This window comes from Vulpes vulpes, chromosome X (assembly GCF_048418805.1).
Source record: "Vulpes vulpes isolate BD-2025 chromosome X, VulVul3, whole genome shotgun sequence".
NCBI lineage: Eukaryota > Metazoa > Chordata > Mammalia > Carnivora > Canidae > Vulpes > Vulpes vulpes.
Window position 1 is genome coordinate 65,327,869 of NC_132796.1, and position 16,855 is coordinate 65,344,723.

The 16,855-nt window shown below is 35.3% G+C and overlaps 1 protein-coding gene across 1 annotated transcript in view; it reads left to right on the plus strand.

The window, feature by feature from the left end:
* Positions 1 to 16,855, plus strand: part of PCDH11X (protocadherin 11 X-linked) — a 335,833-nt gene that overhangs the window by 199,309 nt on the left and 119,669 nt on the right. The window contains 1 exon segment of the mRNA XM_072743505.1: positions 5,197 to 5,392. Coding sequence (XP_072599606.1) covers positions 5,197 to 5,392 — 196 coding nt within the window.

Consider the following 16,855-nt stretch of genomic DNA (forward strand, 5'->3'; position numbering starts at 1 on the left):
TATAGATCTCATTAATTCTTTCAAAGAACCAGTTGCTAGTTTTGTCAATCTGCTCTACTGTTGTTTTTTTAATCTCTATATCAATGATTTTTGTCCTCATCTTTATTATTTGTCTTTTACTTGATTCAGGCTTTATTTGCTGTTCTTTCTCCAGCTTATTTAAGTATTAGGTTAGGTTGTGTATTTGAGATATTTCTTATTTCTTGAGAAAGGTCTGTATTGATATATGCTTCCCTCTTAGGACTACCTTTGCTGCATCCCAAATGTTCTGAGCTGTCACATTTTTATTTTTATTCACTTCCATGTATTTTTTAATTCTTCTTTAATTTTCTGGTTGACCTATTCATTCGTTAATAGAATGTTCTTTAACCATCATGTATTTGTGATCCCTCCCAATTTTTTCTTATAGTCAAAGTTTTAACGCATTGTGGTCTGAGAATGCCTGGGTGGCTCAGTCATATAAGTGTCTCCCTTCAGTCCAGGTCATGATTTGAGGGTCTTGGGATTGAGTCCTGCATTGGGTTCCTTGATCAACGTGGAGTCTGCTTCTCCCTCTGTCTGCCCCTCCCTCTGCTTGTGCTCATGTGCTCTCTCTGACAAATAAATGAAATGCTAAAAAAAAAAAAAAACATTGTGGCCTGAAAATATTCATGAAATAATATCAATCTTTTTGTACCGGTTTTGACCTGGTTAGTGACCCAGTATATGATCTATTCTGGAGAATGTTCAATGTGCACTCAAGAAGAATGTGTATTCTGTTGTTTTGGATGAAATGCTCTGAATACATCTGTGAAGTCCATATGATCCAGTATGTCTTTTAAAGCCCTTGCATCCTTGTTGATCTTCTGCTTAGATGATCTATCCATTGATTTGAGTGGAGCATTAGAGTTCCCTACTCTTATTTTATTATTATCAATTAATTTCTTTAACTTTGAAATGAATTGGTTTATATATTTGGCTGCTCCTAAGTTAGTTGTGTAAATATTTGCAATGGTCATATCTTCTTGTTGAATAGGCCCTTATGATATACTGCCTTTCCTCATCTCTTATTACAGTATTTGGTTTAAATCTTAATTCACCTGAGATAAGGATGACTACTCCAGCCTTTTTTTTTATGTTAATTGGCACGATAAATGGTTCTCCACCCCCTCACCTTCAATCTTGACATGTCTTTGAATCTAAAATGAGCCTCTTGTAAACAGCATTTAGGTGGGTTCTTTTTTCCCTATAACTTCTCATACCCTATCTCCTCTTATTGGAACATTTAGTCCATTTACATTCACAGTAATTATTTGAAGATATGAATTTAGTGCCCTTGTATTACTTATAAAGTCATGTTTCTGTAAATTGTTTCTGTTCCTTTCTGATCTTTGTTACTTTTCAGCTCTCTTTTTGTTCAAAGGATTCCTTTTAATATTTTTTGCAGGGCTGGTTTAGTGTTCACAAATTAATTTAGTTTTTGTTTGTCTTGAAAACTCATTATCTCTCTTTGTATCCTGAATGACAGTCTTGCTGGATATAGTGTTCTTGGCTGCATATTTTTCTCATTTAGCACATTGAATATATCATTCCATTCTTCTCTGGGCTGCCAGGTCTCTGTGGACAGGTTGGCTTTCAGCCTTATATTTCTACACTTGTAAGTTAATGACGTCTTGTCCTGAGTTACTTTCATGATTTACTCTTTGTCTCTGAAGTTTGCAAACTTCACTATTATATGTCCTGTTGTTGACCTATGTTTATTGTTTTTAGTGGGTTTCTTTGTGCCTCCTGGATTTGAATCCTTGTTTCCTTCGACAAATTAGGGAAATTCTCAGCTATAATTTGTTCAAATACACCTAACTGCTACCCCTCTCTATTTTCTTCATCTTCTGAAACTCATTATTCAAACATTGTGGCACTTTATGGTATCACTGATTTCTTGATGGCTTCTTTCATGAGCCAGTTGTTTTTCTCTTATTCTCAGCTTCCTTACTTTCCATCATTTTGTCTTCTATAACACTGACTCTTTCTACTGCCTCATTTATCCTAGCAATTAGAACCTCATCAGTTCCCTGCCCCAACCTGTCTGTTCCCAGGTCATTCACATGCCAAGAGCCACAGATCTCCCATATTTTATCTCTGGCCAGTGGCTTGCATTCAAAACCCAAAATTTTAAAGAACCTGGTAATGTGTGCACCTACCCCATCCCCTGGCAGAGAGGCTTGGGGCATGCCAAGCACCATCCTATCCCAAAAAGCCATTGTGCATTGCTAGCTGAGAGACTAGAGTTTGTTGTAACACTCAGTGAAAAACTGGAGCTAGGTTATTAGCCATCTGCACTCAACTCTGTACCCTACTGCCCTTTGTCCCAGTAAAGCATCACAGAGGCTTGAATCTACTGTGGCAGATAGCAAAAAGCAGTGGACAGATCATCTGCATTCTTCTCTAGTCTCTGTGCCCTGCTCAGTTAACTCCAGAAAAGCAGCTGATGAGCAAGTACACAGAGGTCTAAGTTTATTCTGGCTCTCACTGAAAAGTTAAGAGGTTTTCTGTCCTCTGCAGACCTCTCTAATCCTGCTGCTGAGTTCCCCAGCTGTCCTTTTGTCTTTGAGGACGATGAATATGTTTCTCCAAATGCCCTTTAGGGAGAGGATCAATCTCTCCCTGAGTGACTCAGCAGATCTCCTCACCATGCCTTATTGTGTGGTCACAACCCGCTGTACTCTTTCTAATATTCTCCCTCTTCCTGACTTTGCTCTGGGAACCAGGGTTCCTCCCCTTCCCTGCTGAGCAGCTTCCCAATCCCCCAGTTCAGGGCTCCAAACCTCACCTCTGCAAAATTCTCTCATTCTAGCTGTGCAGATTGTTTCTGTTCTCCAATCCTTTTCCTAGCTTTTCAAAAGAGTTGAAGGTTGATCTAGTTGTATTTAAAAGAAGAGGCAAGTTCAGGGTTGCTCTACCACTCCACCATCTCTGAACTCCCCTGGGGCTGCTTTTTTAAGGACACTAACCTCATTTATGAGGGCCCCACTCTCATGTTCTAATCATCTCCTAAAAGCCCAACCTCCAAATACCATCGTGTTGGGTATTGGATTTCAACATGCAAGTATTGAGGGTACATAAACATTCATTCTATAGTAATGGTTTTCAAATGTTTCCATATCTCCATCTGAAAAAAGTAACTGATGGCCAATACTAAATTTATGAAAGTAAACTCATCTACAATGAAATTCTTAGTATCTAAGTACATGTGATTTTTGGTAAGTAGAAATTTATTTTTTTAAATGTTTAATTTATTTATTTGACAGAGAGCACAAGCAGGGGGAGGGGCTAGGAGAGGGAGAAGTGGGGTCCCCACTGAACAGGGATCCTGATGTGGGGCTTCATCCCAGGGCCCTGAGATCATGGCCTGAGCCAAAGGCAAAGAATTAACAGACTGAGCCACCCAGGTGCCCTGGTATGTATACATTTCTTAACTAATTATCTCTAAATTGTATCTTCCACACTGCTAGTAGTAGTTATTTGGGTTGATCTATTTTTATATAGCAAACTATCCTTAATCTTTGGAGCATAAAACAATGTTTTACATTTTTTTAGGTCAGGAATTTGGATTGTTCACATCAGTGATTATCTCTGCTCCACAATGACTGGTGCCTCTGGGGTGGCTCAATGTCTGGAGATGGCTGGGATGGCTCAAATAAGGCCATAAGCTGTGGTGTCTGGAATGGATTCTTCACATACATATCTGGCACCTGAACTAGAGTGGTTGGAACACTTAGGCCTCCGTGGGTTGTATTTTTTCTATACAGTCTTCCCACATTGCCAGCTTGAGCTTCCTCACAGCATGGGAGTCTCCCAGTAGTCATACGTCTTTCAAATGCATTATATTTTCTCCAGAGTGAGTGTTCCAAGTGAACAAGGTAGAAGCTACAAGATTTGGTTACCTAGGGTCTACTCATAGTCAGTGTAGTAGAGAAATACATAAGAGATGAGGTCCATTAAGACGGCTATCTTTGGAGAGTAGCTACCTCATATAGCAATGTTGCAAACAAAAATAATACTACATCTGGTAGGGTAGATTTAACACCCTCACTGGATATCATGAATCTCTTGTTTTAGAAACAAATGCTTCATCTTCATATTTTGGCATGTATATATTTTTTTGTATTCTGCTATAATTACTATTTAAAATACTTACAGTTTGCTTATATAATTTCCATCAACTGTTATCCATACAACCATTTTATATTTTAGAGTGTAGAATATATTTAAATTAATTCCAATACAGGGGTACGTGGGTGGCACAGTCAGTTAAGCATCCAACTCTTGTAATTTTTTAAAAGATTATTTATTTATTTATTCATGAGAGAGAGAGAGAGGCAGAGACATAGGCAGAGGGAGAAGCAGGCTTCTTGTAGGGAGCCTGATGTGGGACTCGATCCTGGAACTTCAGGATCATGCCCTGAGCTGAAAGCAGACACTCAACCACTGAGCCACCCAGGCATCCCTCTGCTCTTGGTTTTGGCTCAGGTAATGATCTCAGGGTCCTGTATTTGAACCCCATGTTGGGCTTCATGCTCAGTACTGAGTCAGCTTGAGATTCTCTCTCCTTCTGACCCTCTAGTTCATGCTCATTCTCTCTCTGAAATAAAATAAATAAGTATTCAAAATTAATTATCCCAATACAGAATTTTTCCTTTAAAATTTTTGAAAAATATGATTTATATTTTTAGTTATCTAAACTTACATGATTGAATACATTTGTGGTATTATTTACTGTTTCAGACCACCAGATTCTTATAGCAATATAATATATAGCAACACAATTTTGTTATATTTATCCATACTTCTTTTTTAAAAATGAATTACTATCAAATTATAGCTAAATAAGTCCATATTTGAATGATGATCAGAATTTCCAATGTGCTTAAATGTTTAAAAAACCTGACAACTTATTACTTTATAACAAGTAAACTTTTATTTTGCATCTGGTTGTACTCTTTTTAAAAATAATAATAATAGAAGCAACTCTAATGCCAAGTGAAGCAGGTTTGAACACAAAGATGACTGTTCATAAAAGCCTGACAGTTTTCACAACTCAGGATCATATTAATGTGATTTCACTAGATAGCAGAAGTAATACATTTTCTAAATTGGATGAATAAGACAATTATTCAGATCATGACTGAAACCCTGTAATTTTCTTCTTCATTTCAGTCTCAGCGGCATGTCACATTTAACTTACCAGAAGGCTCTCAGGAAAGTAGCAGTGATGGTGCACTGGGAAGCCATGATGTGGGGATACCCAGCACATCCTATGCCCAGCACCTTGACTATTTCCAGGATCAGCACTTTGATCATATTGCACCTAATAACCGCACTGAAGGGGATGGCAACTCTGATCCTGAATCCTGTAGGTGATACCTGTCTAGTCTAGCAGGATAAATGGGCTTATTGTGTTTGTTAGTAAAATAATTTTTGCTATAATAACACTGGACATCTAATGTTAATATTACTAGTAATACATTTTTAAAAGGTAAAAATAAAGAATTAGGTGGAAGGCATATATGCAGCAGTTTATAATATGAAATGTGTAATCATATCTACTTTAAAAGTTATGAAATTTAAAATAGTCATTTTCTTTAGGCATAGACAGGGTTTATGATTTTTATATACTTATAGATATGTATATATGTGTATATAACCAGCCACATTCTTTTATTTATTTGAGTACATGTAAATTATTTTGGTAATTCATATGAATTATTTTCTAGATTTTATTTTTCATTTTTAACAGAGATAATAACCATAGGCATTTAAAAAATTGCACTAATTTTTTGACCATTGAGGATGATAATATCTGTGGGTTTTTCATATATGGCCTTTATTATGTTATATAGCAAAGAAACTTATTAAAGTGCAAGAAGCATACTATTTCATTTTTTTGCATTCTTTTATTTTAAATGAATCTTTATTACCTTAATATTGCCATACTAATGGCATTTTTAACCTAGCACATGTGTGTGCTTTCACTAAACAAAAATAGTAGATATAAATTTGCTATAGCAAAATAAATAATCTCTTTTGACTAACACAGATGGTAAGGCACATTGATTGTTCAAGAAGAAACTCACAGCTCTGAAGAGGGTTTGATGATATGGAGTAGATGCCAATAAACTATGCAGTTTTAGTCAATAACACCACAAATAGGAATGTAAGAAGTTAGAGGAAATAACTGCTGCCCTTAAGCAATCAAATTATTTTACACAGTTCCCATTTCATATTTTGAAATGCATTGCATCCTGAATCTGCTTTCTTTTCTGCTAATGAATTGCCCCAAAGAGTATAGTTCTGAAAATTCCTTGTAATTTCACCAAAAAAAGATAGAGATACAACATCTATGTATAAGATTACCCAAAATTCATTAGAGGTATTTATTAATACTCCTTTAAAATGTAATTCGTAGATTGATAAAAATTTGCTGATTGGAGAATAAAATTATGATATGTATACTCTTGAGTATTTTGCCAAGAATACTAAATTTCTTTTCTAAGTTAAAGAAGAAACAAGCAAACTGAATCCATTTATTTCTCTCTCAGAAAAGAAGTTTAATAAAACATCTTGTCTCATTCCATGTGAAAGCATTTTGAATTTTTAAATTTCACAATTGCAATCTCCTGACTTTAGCTTTTGGTATGAGAGCCAAAGCCTATGTCCCAGAGCTTTACTTAATCATAACCCCAACAAATTATGTGTACCATTTCCAATTGACCCTGTTCTTTGAATCTAGCTAATTTAGTAAAAGCATAAACAGAAATCTGAATCATAAACAGCAATATTTGTTGCTGCTGAGTTTCTGTGGATAATGTACAGGTAAATCTTTGACTTCTCAAAGGATTTTGTGGAGATGCACAAGAGTGTAGACCTAGTAGTGAACAGAATGCGACTTCATACTGCTTGTGATTTTATATATCAAGATACAATATTACCTGAGATGTCTGGAGATGGTGTGTGATCCCCTTGGGACTATTCTAAGTACAGTAAACTATATATGACCCTATGTTAATATCTACTTATTTACAAGTAGCATCAGGTAAAACATAACTTGTGAAGAGTTAAAATTATTTTCAACTTCCGATTGTAAAATGTTGCTCTGATATTATAATTCAGACAATGTTCTGAAACACATGGAAATATTATCAAAGTTTTACCGTATTAAACTTCAGAGATTTATGAATAGTTCAAACTTATAAAGTTAGAAAGTCTCTGTGTTTTTTTCCCTTAAAGAGAAGAAAGCATCACTATTTTTACACTATGTATAAGCTGGAGAGAAAAGAGTAACTATGAAATCTCCAGCAATCTGCTGGCATATTATAATTCAACAGATCATAGATAACATCCATGTTTCTTTATAATAGAAATGGTGAAATAGAATATTTATAAGGAGATTCAAATCAATCTTAAGTTTACTGCCATAAATCAATTCATTTTCAAAGAAAACTCTAACAAAGGGGGAAATGAACTTAGTTTAATCAGTGTTATAATTGTATTCAACTGAAATAGTTATGTCTTCTGCATTCTTTAAAACCTCTTTATTGGATATAGTCACTTCACGTATGTAGCCAATCTATCTGAAAATGTTACAGCTGGTTTAGGTTCTAAAATTTGAGCTTAGGGGTTGCCTGGCTGGCTTAGTCAGTAGTACAACATGGAACTCATGATACTGAGGTTGTGAGTTCAAGATCCACATTAAATGTAGAGATTATTTAAGAAGATAAATAAATACTTCTAAAATTTGAGCTTAAAATAACAAAATTTGTCTAAAATTTCATCAAATTTTAAAGTGTTAAAATTTATCTTTTACTTTACTCATTTCTGTTATACAAAGGAAAAAATAGAGTTCAAAGAGCATTTAGAGCTAAAAAAGTTAAACAGGGATCCCTGGGTGGCGCAGTGGTTTAGCGCCTGCCTTTGGCCCGGGGCGCGATCCTGGAGACCCGGGATCAAATCCCATGTCGGGCTCCCGGTGCATGGAGCCTGCTTCTCCCTCTGCCTGTGTCTCTGCCTCTCTCTCTCTCTCTCTCTCTCTCTCTCTCTCTCTCTCTCTCTCTGTGTGACTATCATAAATAAATAAAAATTAAAAAAAATAAAAAAAATAAAAAATAAAAAAGTTAAACATTTAAAATAGGAAGAAATATGCTGCCACATGCCACACCCAGCTACCGGGTGTACTTCTGCTGCCATGCGCTATACCCAACCATTGTAAGGCACCCATCTGCTGCACTATGCCCAGCCATGTGCTCACAGCCACTATTGTGTGTCTGTCCTTGTCCAGCCATTGCCAACTGCTGCATCCAGCCTTGTGACTCTGGCTTCCCTGGCACACAGCCCCCAGCTGCCTCAATGTGTCAGGGGATCTAGCATAGGACTGGTGGCTTAGCACAAATTCAGCTAATACTGCTGCACTGCTGCCAAATTCCTCAGTGAACACAACCCCTCAGAGCTAGCCTGACTTATTCCTACTAACAGCACAGAAAGCAAATACAGCCCACGATAGGCAGATAGAGAGTGCAGATGAATACACTGAAAGGAAAACTGACTCATGCAAAACAGTAGAGCAGAAGCAATACATTTAGGAAACTCTCCTAAAGGACCATTCTGGTGAACAGGGGATACTGTACTGTAGGGAAGTCCAGGATCTCTTCTTCATGATGTCCTTGCTTTTAAGAGCAGAAGACATAGCTGAATTTCCTAACATATAGGAACAGACACAGAGAGGAAGACAAAATGAGGACATACAAAAAATATATCCCAAATGAAAGAATAGGACAAAGGCATTGACAGAGATATAACTGAAATGGATATTAGTAACATGCCTGATAGAGAATCTAAAGCAATAATCATGAGGATACTTTCTGGACTTGAGGAAAGAGTGGAAGACATGGGTGAGAATTTTAACAGACATAAGGAACAAAGTAGCAGAGATAAAGGGCTCAATAAACTAAATGAAAAACCTGTTTGATGGACTGAACAGTAGGCTAAAAGAAGTAGAGGAACAAATTAGTGACCTAAAAGACAAAGCAATGCAAAGTGACTAAGTTGAACAAAAAAGAGAACTATACAGAAAGAGAATAGACTTAGGGAACTCAGTGACTCCATCAAACATAATAACAATTGCATTAAAGGAGTCCCAGAAGAAATGACAGAAAAAGGTAGAGAATTTATTTGAAGAGATAATAGCTGAAAACTTCCCTAATGTGAGGAAGGAAATGTGTATACACAGGAAGAACAGAGAACCTCCAACAAAATCAATAAGAGCAGACACACACTAAAATATATTGCAATTAAATTAACAAACTACAATGATAAAGAGACAATCTTTAAAGCTGCTGTCAAAAGAACATGGTAACATACAAGAGAAAATCCATATAGCTAGCAGAGGATTTTTCAGCAGAAATTTTCTAAGCCAGAGAAAAGTGGCATGATATAGTCAAAGTACTGAATGAGAAAAATCTCCTGCCAAGAATATTCTATCCAAAATGGCTATCATTCAGAATAGAAGGAGAGATTAATTGTTTCTCAGATAAACAAAAGTTAAAAGAGCTTTATACCACTAAACTGGTCAATCATCCAAACAGAAAATTAATAAGAAAATAATGGCTTTCCATTCTGCAAAACAGTATGAAGAAACCTCAAAAAGTTAAAAATAGAACTACCTTATAACCCAGCAATTGTACTCCCAGGTATTTATACATGTACCTCAATGTTCACAGCAGCATGATCAACAATAGTCAAATTATGGATAGAACCCAAATGTCCATCAACTGATGAATGGATACAGAAGATGTGGTATATGTATACACTGGAATATTACTCAGCCATCAAAAAGAATGAAATCTTGCCATTGGCAATGATGTGTATGGAATTAAAGTGTATTATGCTAAGTGAAATAAGTCAAAGAAAGACCAACCATATGCTTCAGTCATATGTGGAATTTAAGAAGCAAAACAGATGAACACAGAGGAAAGGAAAAAAAAAAGAGAGGGAAGCAAACCATAACAAACACTTAAATACAGAGAACAAACTGAGAGTTGATGGAGGAGAGGTGGGTTGGAGATGGACTAAATGTATGATGGGTATTAAGGAGAGCACTTGTGTTAAGCACTGAGTATTATATGTAAGTGATGAATCACTAAATTTTTCTCCTGGAAAAAACATTACAGTATATGTTAACTATAATTTAAATTAAAAAATCTTTAAAAAGAAAATAATGATTTTGAATGACATTTTTTTTAAATTTTTTTAAATTATTTATTTATTTATGATAGTCACAGAGAGAGAGAGAGAGGCAGAGACACAGGCGGAGGGAGAAGCAGGCTCCATGCACCGGGAGCCTGACGTGGGATTCGATCCCGGGTCTCCAGGATCGCGCCCTGGGCCAAAGGCAGGCGCCAAACCACTGCGCCACCCAGGGATCCCTTGAATGACATTTTGGACCACATGTATCTAACTAATATATTCAGAACATTCCATCCTAAAACAGCAAAATACACATTCTTTTTCATCTGTACATGGAATATTCTCCAGAATGGATCACATATTAGGCCACAAAATTATCCTCAACAAATTAATGAAGATCAGTGTTAAACCATGCATCTTCTGTGACCACAATGTTATGGAACTAGGAGTTAACCACAAGAAAAAGCTGGAAAGACCACAGATACATGAAAGTTAAATAACACGCTAATACACAATATTTGATTCAACCAGGAAATAAAAGGAGAAATTTAGAAAGTATATAAAAACAAATAAAAATGAAAACACAATAGTCGAAAACTTTGGGATACAGTAAAAGCAATTCTAAGAGGAAGTTTTTTTTTTTTTTTTTTTTACAATAGAGGCTCATATCAATAAGCAAGAAAAGTTTCAAATCAACAACCTAACCTTACAAGTAACAGCTAGAATGAGATCCACAGAGAAAACCTAACCCAGAAGACGGAAGGATATAATAAAGATTTGAGCAAAAATAAATAATATGGAATCTAAAAAAAATAATAGAACAGAAAAATCAAACAAGGAGCTGGTACTTTGAAAAAATTAATAAAGTTGATAAACCTCTAGATAGAATTATCAAGAGAAAAAGAGAAAAGATGAAAATAAATCAAATAACAAATTAGGATAAATAACAATCAACACCACAGGTATGTAATTACAAAAGAATATTAATAAAAATATATGCCCATAAATTAGACAACCTAGAAGAAACTGATAAATTTCTAGAAACATATAAACTACCACAAATGAAACAGGAAGAAATAGAAAATTTGAACAGACTGATAACCATAAAGAAATTGAATCCATAATTTTAAAACTCCCAACAAACCAAAGTACAGGACCAGATGGATTCACAGGGAAATTCCACCAAACAATTAAACAAAAGTTAAGACTATTCTTCTCAAACTATTCCAAAAAATAGAAAAAGAATGAAAACTATCAAATTCTTTCTTTGAGGCCAGGATTACCCTGATACCAAAAGCAAATAAAGACACTATTAAAAGGAGAACTACAGGCTGATATCTCTGATGAACAAACCGAATCCAAAAATACATTTAAAAAATTATTCACCATGATGAGTGGGGATTTTTCCTGGTTTTCAAGAGTAGATCAATATTCACAAATCAATCAACATGATACATCTCATAAATAAGAGAAAGGATGAGAATCATATCATTATTTCAACAGATACAAAAAAAGTAATAAATTTCAACATATATTCATGATTAGTGATAGAGTGAACATACCTCAACATAATAAAGGTCATATATGAAAAATCCACAACTAAAATTATCCTTAATGGGGAAAACTGAGAGTTTTCCCTGTAAGGTTATGACAAGAGAGGGATGACCACCCTCATACCTTTTATTCATCATAGTAGTGGAAGGGCTAGACTTAGCAATCAGATAACACAAAGAAATAAAAGGCATCCAAAGGTAAGGAAAGAGTACTGCAGATGATAGACTACTACACATAGAAAACCCAAGAGATTCCACTAAAAAACTGCTAGAACTCATAAATTCAGTGAAGTTGCAGGATACAAAATCAACATACAGAAAGTTGATGCATTTCTATATACTAGTAATGAAGCAGTAGAAAAGAAATTAAGAAAACAATCCCATTTCCAATTGCACCAAAAATAGTAAGATATCTAGGAGGAAACCTAACTGAAGATGTGAAAGAACTATCCTCTGAAAACTATAAAACATTGATGAAAGAAATTGAAGATGACACAAAGAAATGGAAAGATATTCCATGCCCTTGGATTGGAAGGACAATTATTATTAAAATGTCTATACTATTCAAAGCAATCTACACATTTTATGCAATCTCTATCAAAGTACCAACAACATTTTTCACAGAATTAGACCAAAAAATCCTTAAATTTGTATTGTACCACAATGGACCCAGAAATACCCAAAGCAATCTCTGGAAAAAACAAACAAACAAACAAACAAAACAAAACAAAAACAAAAACAAAAAAAAGCAAAGCTGGAGGCATCACAAGTCTGGATTTCAAGTTATATTGCAAAGGTATAGTAATCAAAATAATATGATACTGGCACAAAAAAGATACATAGATTAATAGAACAGAATAGAAAACCTAGAAAAAAAACCACAATTCTTTGAATATATATATATATATATATATATATATATTCAGTATATTCTTTGAAATATATATTTTAAATATATATATATATATATAATGGAATATTAGGCATCCATAAGAAAGAATGAAACCTTACCATTTGAAATCATATGGATGGTGCTAGTGAATATATTGCTAAGTAAAGGAGTCATTTGGAGAAAGACAAATACCATATGATTTCACTTATATGTGGAATTTAAGAAACAAAGCAAATAAACAAAAGGATTAAAAAGAGAAATAAATCAAGAAAGAGATTCTTTATAATCAGAAAAAACTGATGGCTATCAAAGGGGAGTGGGTGGATGGATTAAATAGATAATGGGAATTAAGGAGTGTACTTGTCATGATGAGCACTGGGTAATGTATGCAATTGTTGAATCAATATATTGGACACCTAAAACTAATATAACACTGCATGTTAACTAACAAGTTAAAGTAAGAACCTTAAGAATAAATAAATAAAATATAAAGGAGACAAAATGGCCATTACTCTTCTACAGGATGTCACAGAAGAGAGGAGTTAAGGTGGCAGAGTAAGGAGACTCTAGGCTTGCCTTATCCCTTGAATATACCTAGATAAAAATCAAATCATTTTGAACACCCAATAAAGTTCTGAGGACTGAGAGAACAAAAAACTCACAACTACAGTTGAAAAAAACTGTCACATTGTGGAAGGTACAAGCTGTGGAGAGTTGATTTGAGGGAGAAAAGGGCTGCAGGTGCTCTTATGGGAAGGGAGCCCTAACTGGAGAGAGTAGTGAGGGAGAAAGGAGTGAAAATGAGTGCAGGGAGTTGCAAAAGGAAAACTCTTCCCCAAAACCAATGACTTCAAAAAGGAGAGGGGCTGAATACTGCAATTTTATAAACAGTGGAGAGCAGAGTCTAAAATTTAAGAGATCTGTGCCATCACTAGTGTTGTAGTGGATGGACTTAGCAGCGTTCTAATGGGGAAGGAGGGAAGAGACCCAGGAGCAGACAGTGTGGTCTGAGGATCCCCTGGGTTGCACAGGGAGAAGCAGTTCCCCGTTTTGGAGTGAATATGGGACAGGTATCATGACCTCTCTGGGGGCAAAATGCATGGTAGGTACATTGAGCTGCCTGTTTGGCTAACTTAGGAACAAGGCTGAAAGCAGCAAGTCTTGGTGTTGTCTTTCTGCTATGTTTTACCATAAATTCTGAATCACTGTGCAGTCATGCAACCAATTTCTGGGACAAGCTGACAGGCCACAGGGCAGTAAGACCCTCTGTCAGAGGATCAGTTTGGGTGCACACCACTCGGGGTTTCTAATATTTGAAGATATGAAACTCAGCCACATGCGTGAGAAAAAACAAAGGAATGCTGTGCTGCCTGGCAGGTGCATAGTTGAGACACAGGCAGGAGGAAGGTGGGGATGTGACAGAAGCCAGTAACACAGGAGAAGTGATAGTCTGTAATTCAGTGAGGGCTTTCTGAAGAGGAACAGGTATGAACTCTCTATTCCAGGGACTAGAGAACTGGGTGAGAACATTTCCACACCACCCATTAGCACTGACAGACTTCAATGAGCAAAAGAGCACCACCAAGTGGGGAACAGAGCTGCTTACACGAAGTAGTGCCCCCCTGTGCCCTGCAGTTGAATCTCCACTAAGGTATGTCAGTCTGAGAATCAGCTCAGCAGGTCCCGCTCCCAGAAGACCAACACAAACCACTTCCATGCACCAAGTCTACTGATCATAGCGTGCTACAAAGCTTCAGCTTTAGAGGAAATAGCATCTGGTTACCTTTGGGATTTTTTCCTTGAAACACAGAAAAAGCAATTTTTAATCTTTAAAATTATGTGTGTGTGTATGTTATATATATATATATATATATATATATATATATATATATATATATGATCCTCATGACAATGAGGATTGAAGATGCAGAGGAAGGAATCAGTGATATAGAAGATAAAATTATGGATAACAATGAAGCAGAGAAAAGAAAGAAAGTTATTGGATCACAAATGCAGACTTAGGGAACTCAATGGCTTTTTAAGCATAATAGCATTCGTAGCATAGGAGTCCCAGAATACAGAGACAGAAAATGTGGCAGAAGTTTTATTTAAGCAAATTATAGATGCAAACTTCCCTAAATGGCGAAAGGATACAGACATCAAAATGAGTCTTGTTTTGATGCACAGAGAGCTCCCATTAAATTCAACAAAAGGCAGCCATCACCAAAATATATCATAGTAAAATTCACAAAATACATAGACAAGGAACTCCAGTAAAAAATAAACAAAAAAAAATACACAGACAAGGAAAGAATCCTGAAAGCAGCAAATAAACCCTTAACCTACAATAAAGACAGTTAAGGTTTGTAGATCTGTATATAGAAACTCAACAGGCCAGAGAGTGTGGTATGATATATTCATGTGTTGAATAGGGAAAAAAATATGCAGTAAAGAATAATTTATTCAGCAAAACTGTGTTTCACAGAAGGAGAGATAAAAAGTTTCCCAGAAACAAAAACTAAAGGAGTTCATGATCACTAAACCAGCCCTGCAAGAATTATTAAAGGGAACTCTGAGTGGGGAAAAAAGGACCAAGCAAGAAAGACTAGAAAGGGAAAGAACATCACCAAATATAAAACCAAATTTAAAGGTAACACAAAGGCACTAAATTTGTATCTATCAATAATCACTCTAAATGTAAATGGACTAAATGCTCCAATCTAAAGCCATAGGGTATCAGAATAAATAATAATAATAAAGAAAAAACAAGACTCATCTATATACTGCCTACAGGAGACTAATTTTACACATAAAGACACTTGTAGATTGAAAGTGAGGGGATGGAGAATAATTTACTATGTTAATGGACAACAAAAGAAAGCCAGAGTAGCCATATTCATATCAGATAAGTAGATTTTATATCAAAGATTGTAAGAAGAGATGAAGAAGGGCATTAATTCATACTTAAGAGGTCTAATCATCAAGAAGATCTAACAACTGTAAATATTTATTCTTCCAACATGAGAGAGCCTACATATACAAATCAATTAATAACAAACGTAAGAAACTCATTGATAACAATACAATAATAGTAGTGGACTTTAATACCCCAATTGGAGCAACAGACAGGGAATATAAGCAGAAAATCAACAAGGAAATGACTGAATGACACACCGAAGCAGATGGATATAAAAGACATATTCAGAAAACTTCATCCTAAAGCAATGGAATACACAATCTTCTTGAGTACATATAGAACATTCAAAATAGATCACATATTGTGTCACAAATCAGCCCTCAACAAGTAAAAAGATTGAGATCATACCATGCATATGTTCAGATCACAATGCTATGAAACTTGAAGTCAACCACAACAAAAAAAATAGGAAACACCACAAACATATGGAGGAGAAGGAACATTCTACTAAATAATGACTGGGTTAACTAATTAAAGAAGGAATTAAAAAGTACACAGAAACAAGTGAAAATGAGAGTATGACAGTTAAAAACCTTTTGGATGCAGCAAAGGCAGTTCTACGAATGAAGTATATTGCAATACAGAGCTACCTAAAGAAGCAGGAAAAATTTTAAATATACAACTTAACATTATAGCTAAAGAAGGTAGAAAAAGAAGAGCAAATAAAACCTAAATTCAGCAGAAGGGAAATAATAAAGATTAGAGAAGATAAATGATACACACACTCACACACACACACACACACACACACACACACACAACCCAGTAGGAAAAAAGTCAACAAAAGAGCTGGTTATTTGAAAGAATTTATAAAATTGATAATCTTCTAGCCAGACTTATTGAAGAAAAAAGAGAAAGGACTCAAATAAATAAAATCAGAAATGAAAGAGGAGAGAGCACAAGCAACATTACAGAAATACAACCAATTATATGAGAATATTATGAAAAATTATAAACCAAAACACTGGGCAATCTGGATGAAATAAAAAAATTCCTAGAAACCTACAAACCATCCAAACTAAAACAGGAAAAAATAGATAATTTGAACAAAACAATACCCAGCAAGGAAAAGGATTCGAAATCAAAAATCTCCAAACAAACAAAAGTCTAGTGCCATATAGCTTCCCAGGGGAATTCTACAAAACATTCGAAGAAGATTTAGTACCCCTATCTTCTCAAACTGTTCCAAAAAATAAAATGGAAGGACAACTTCTA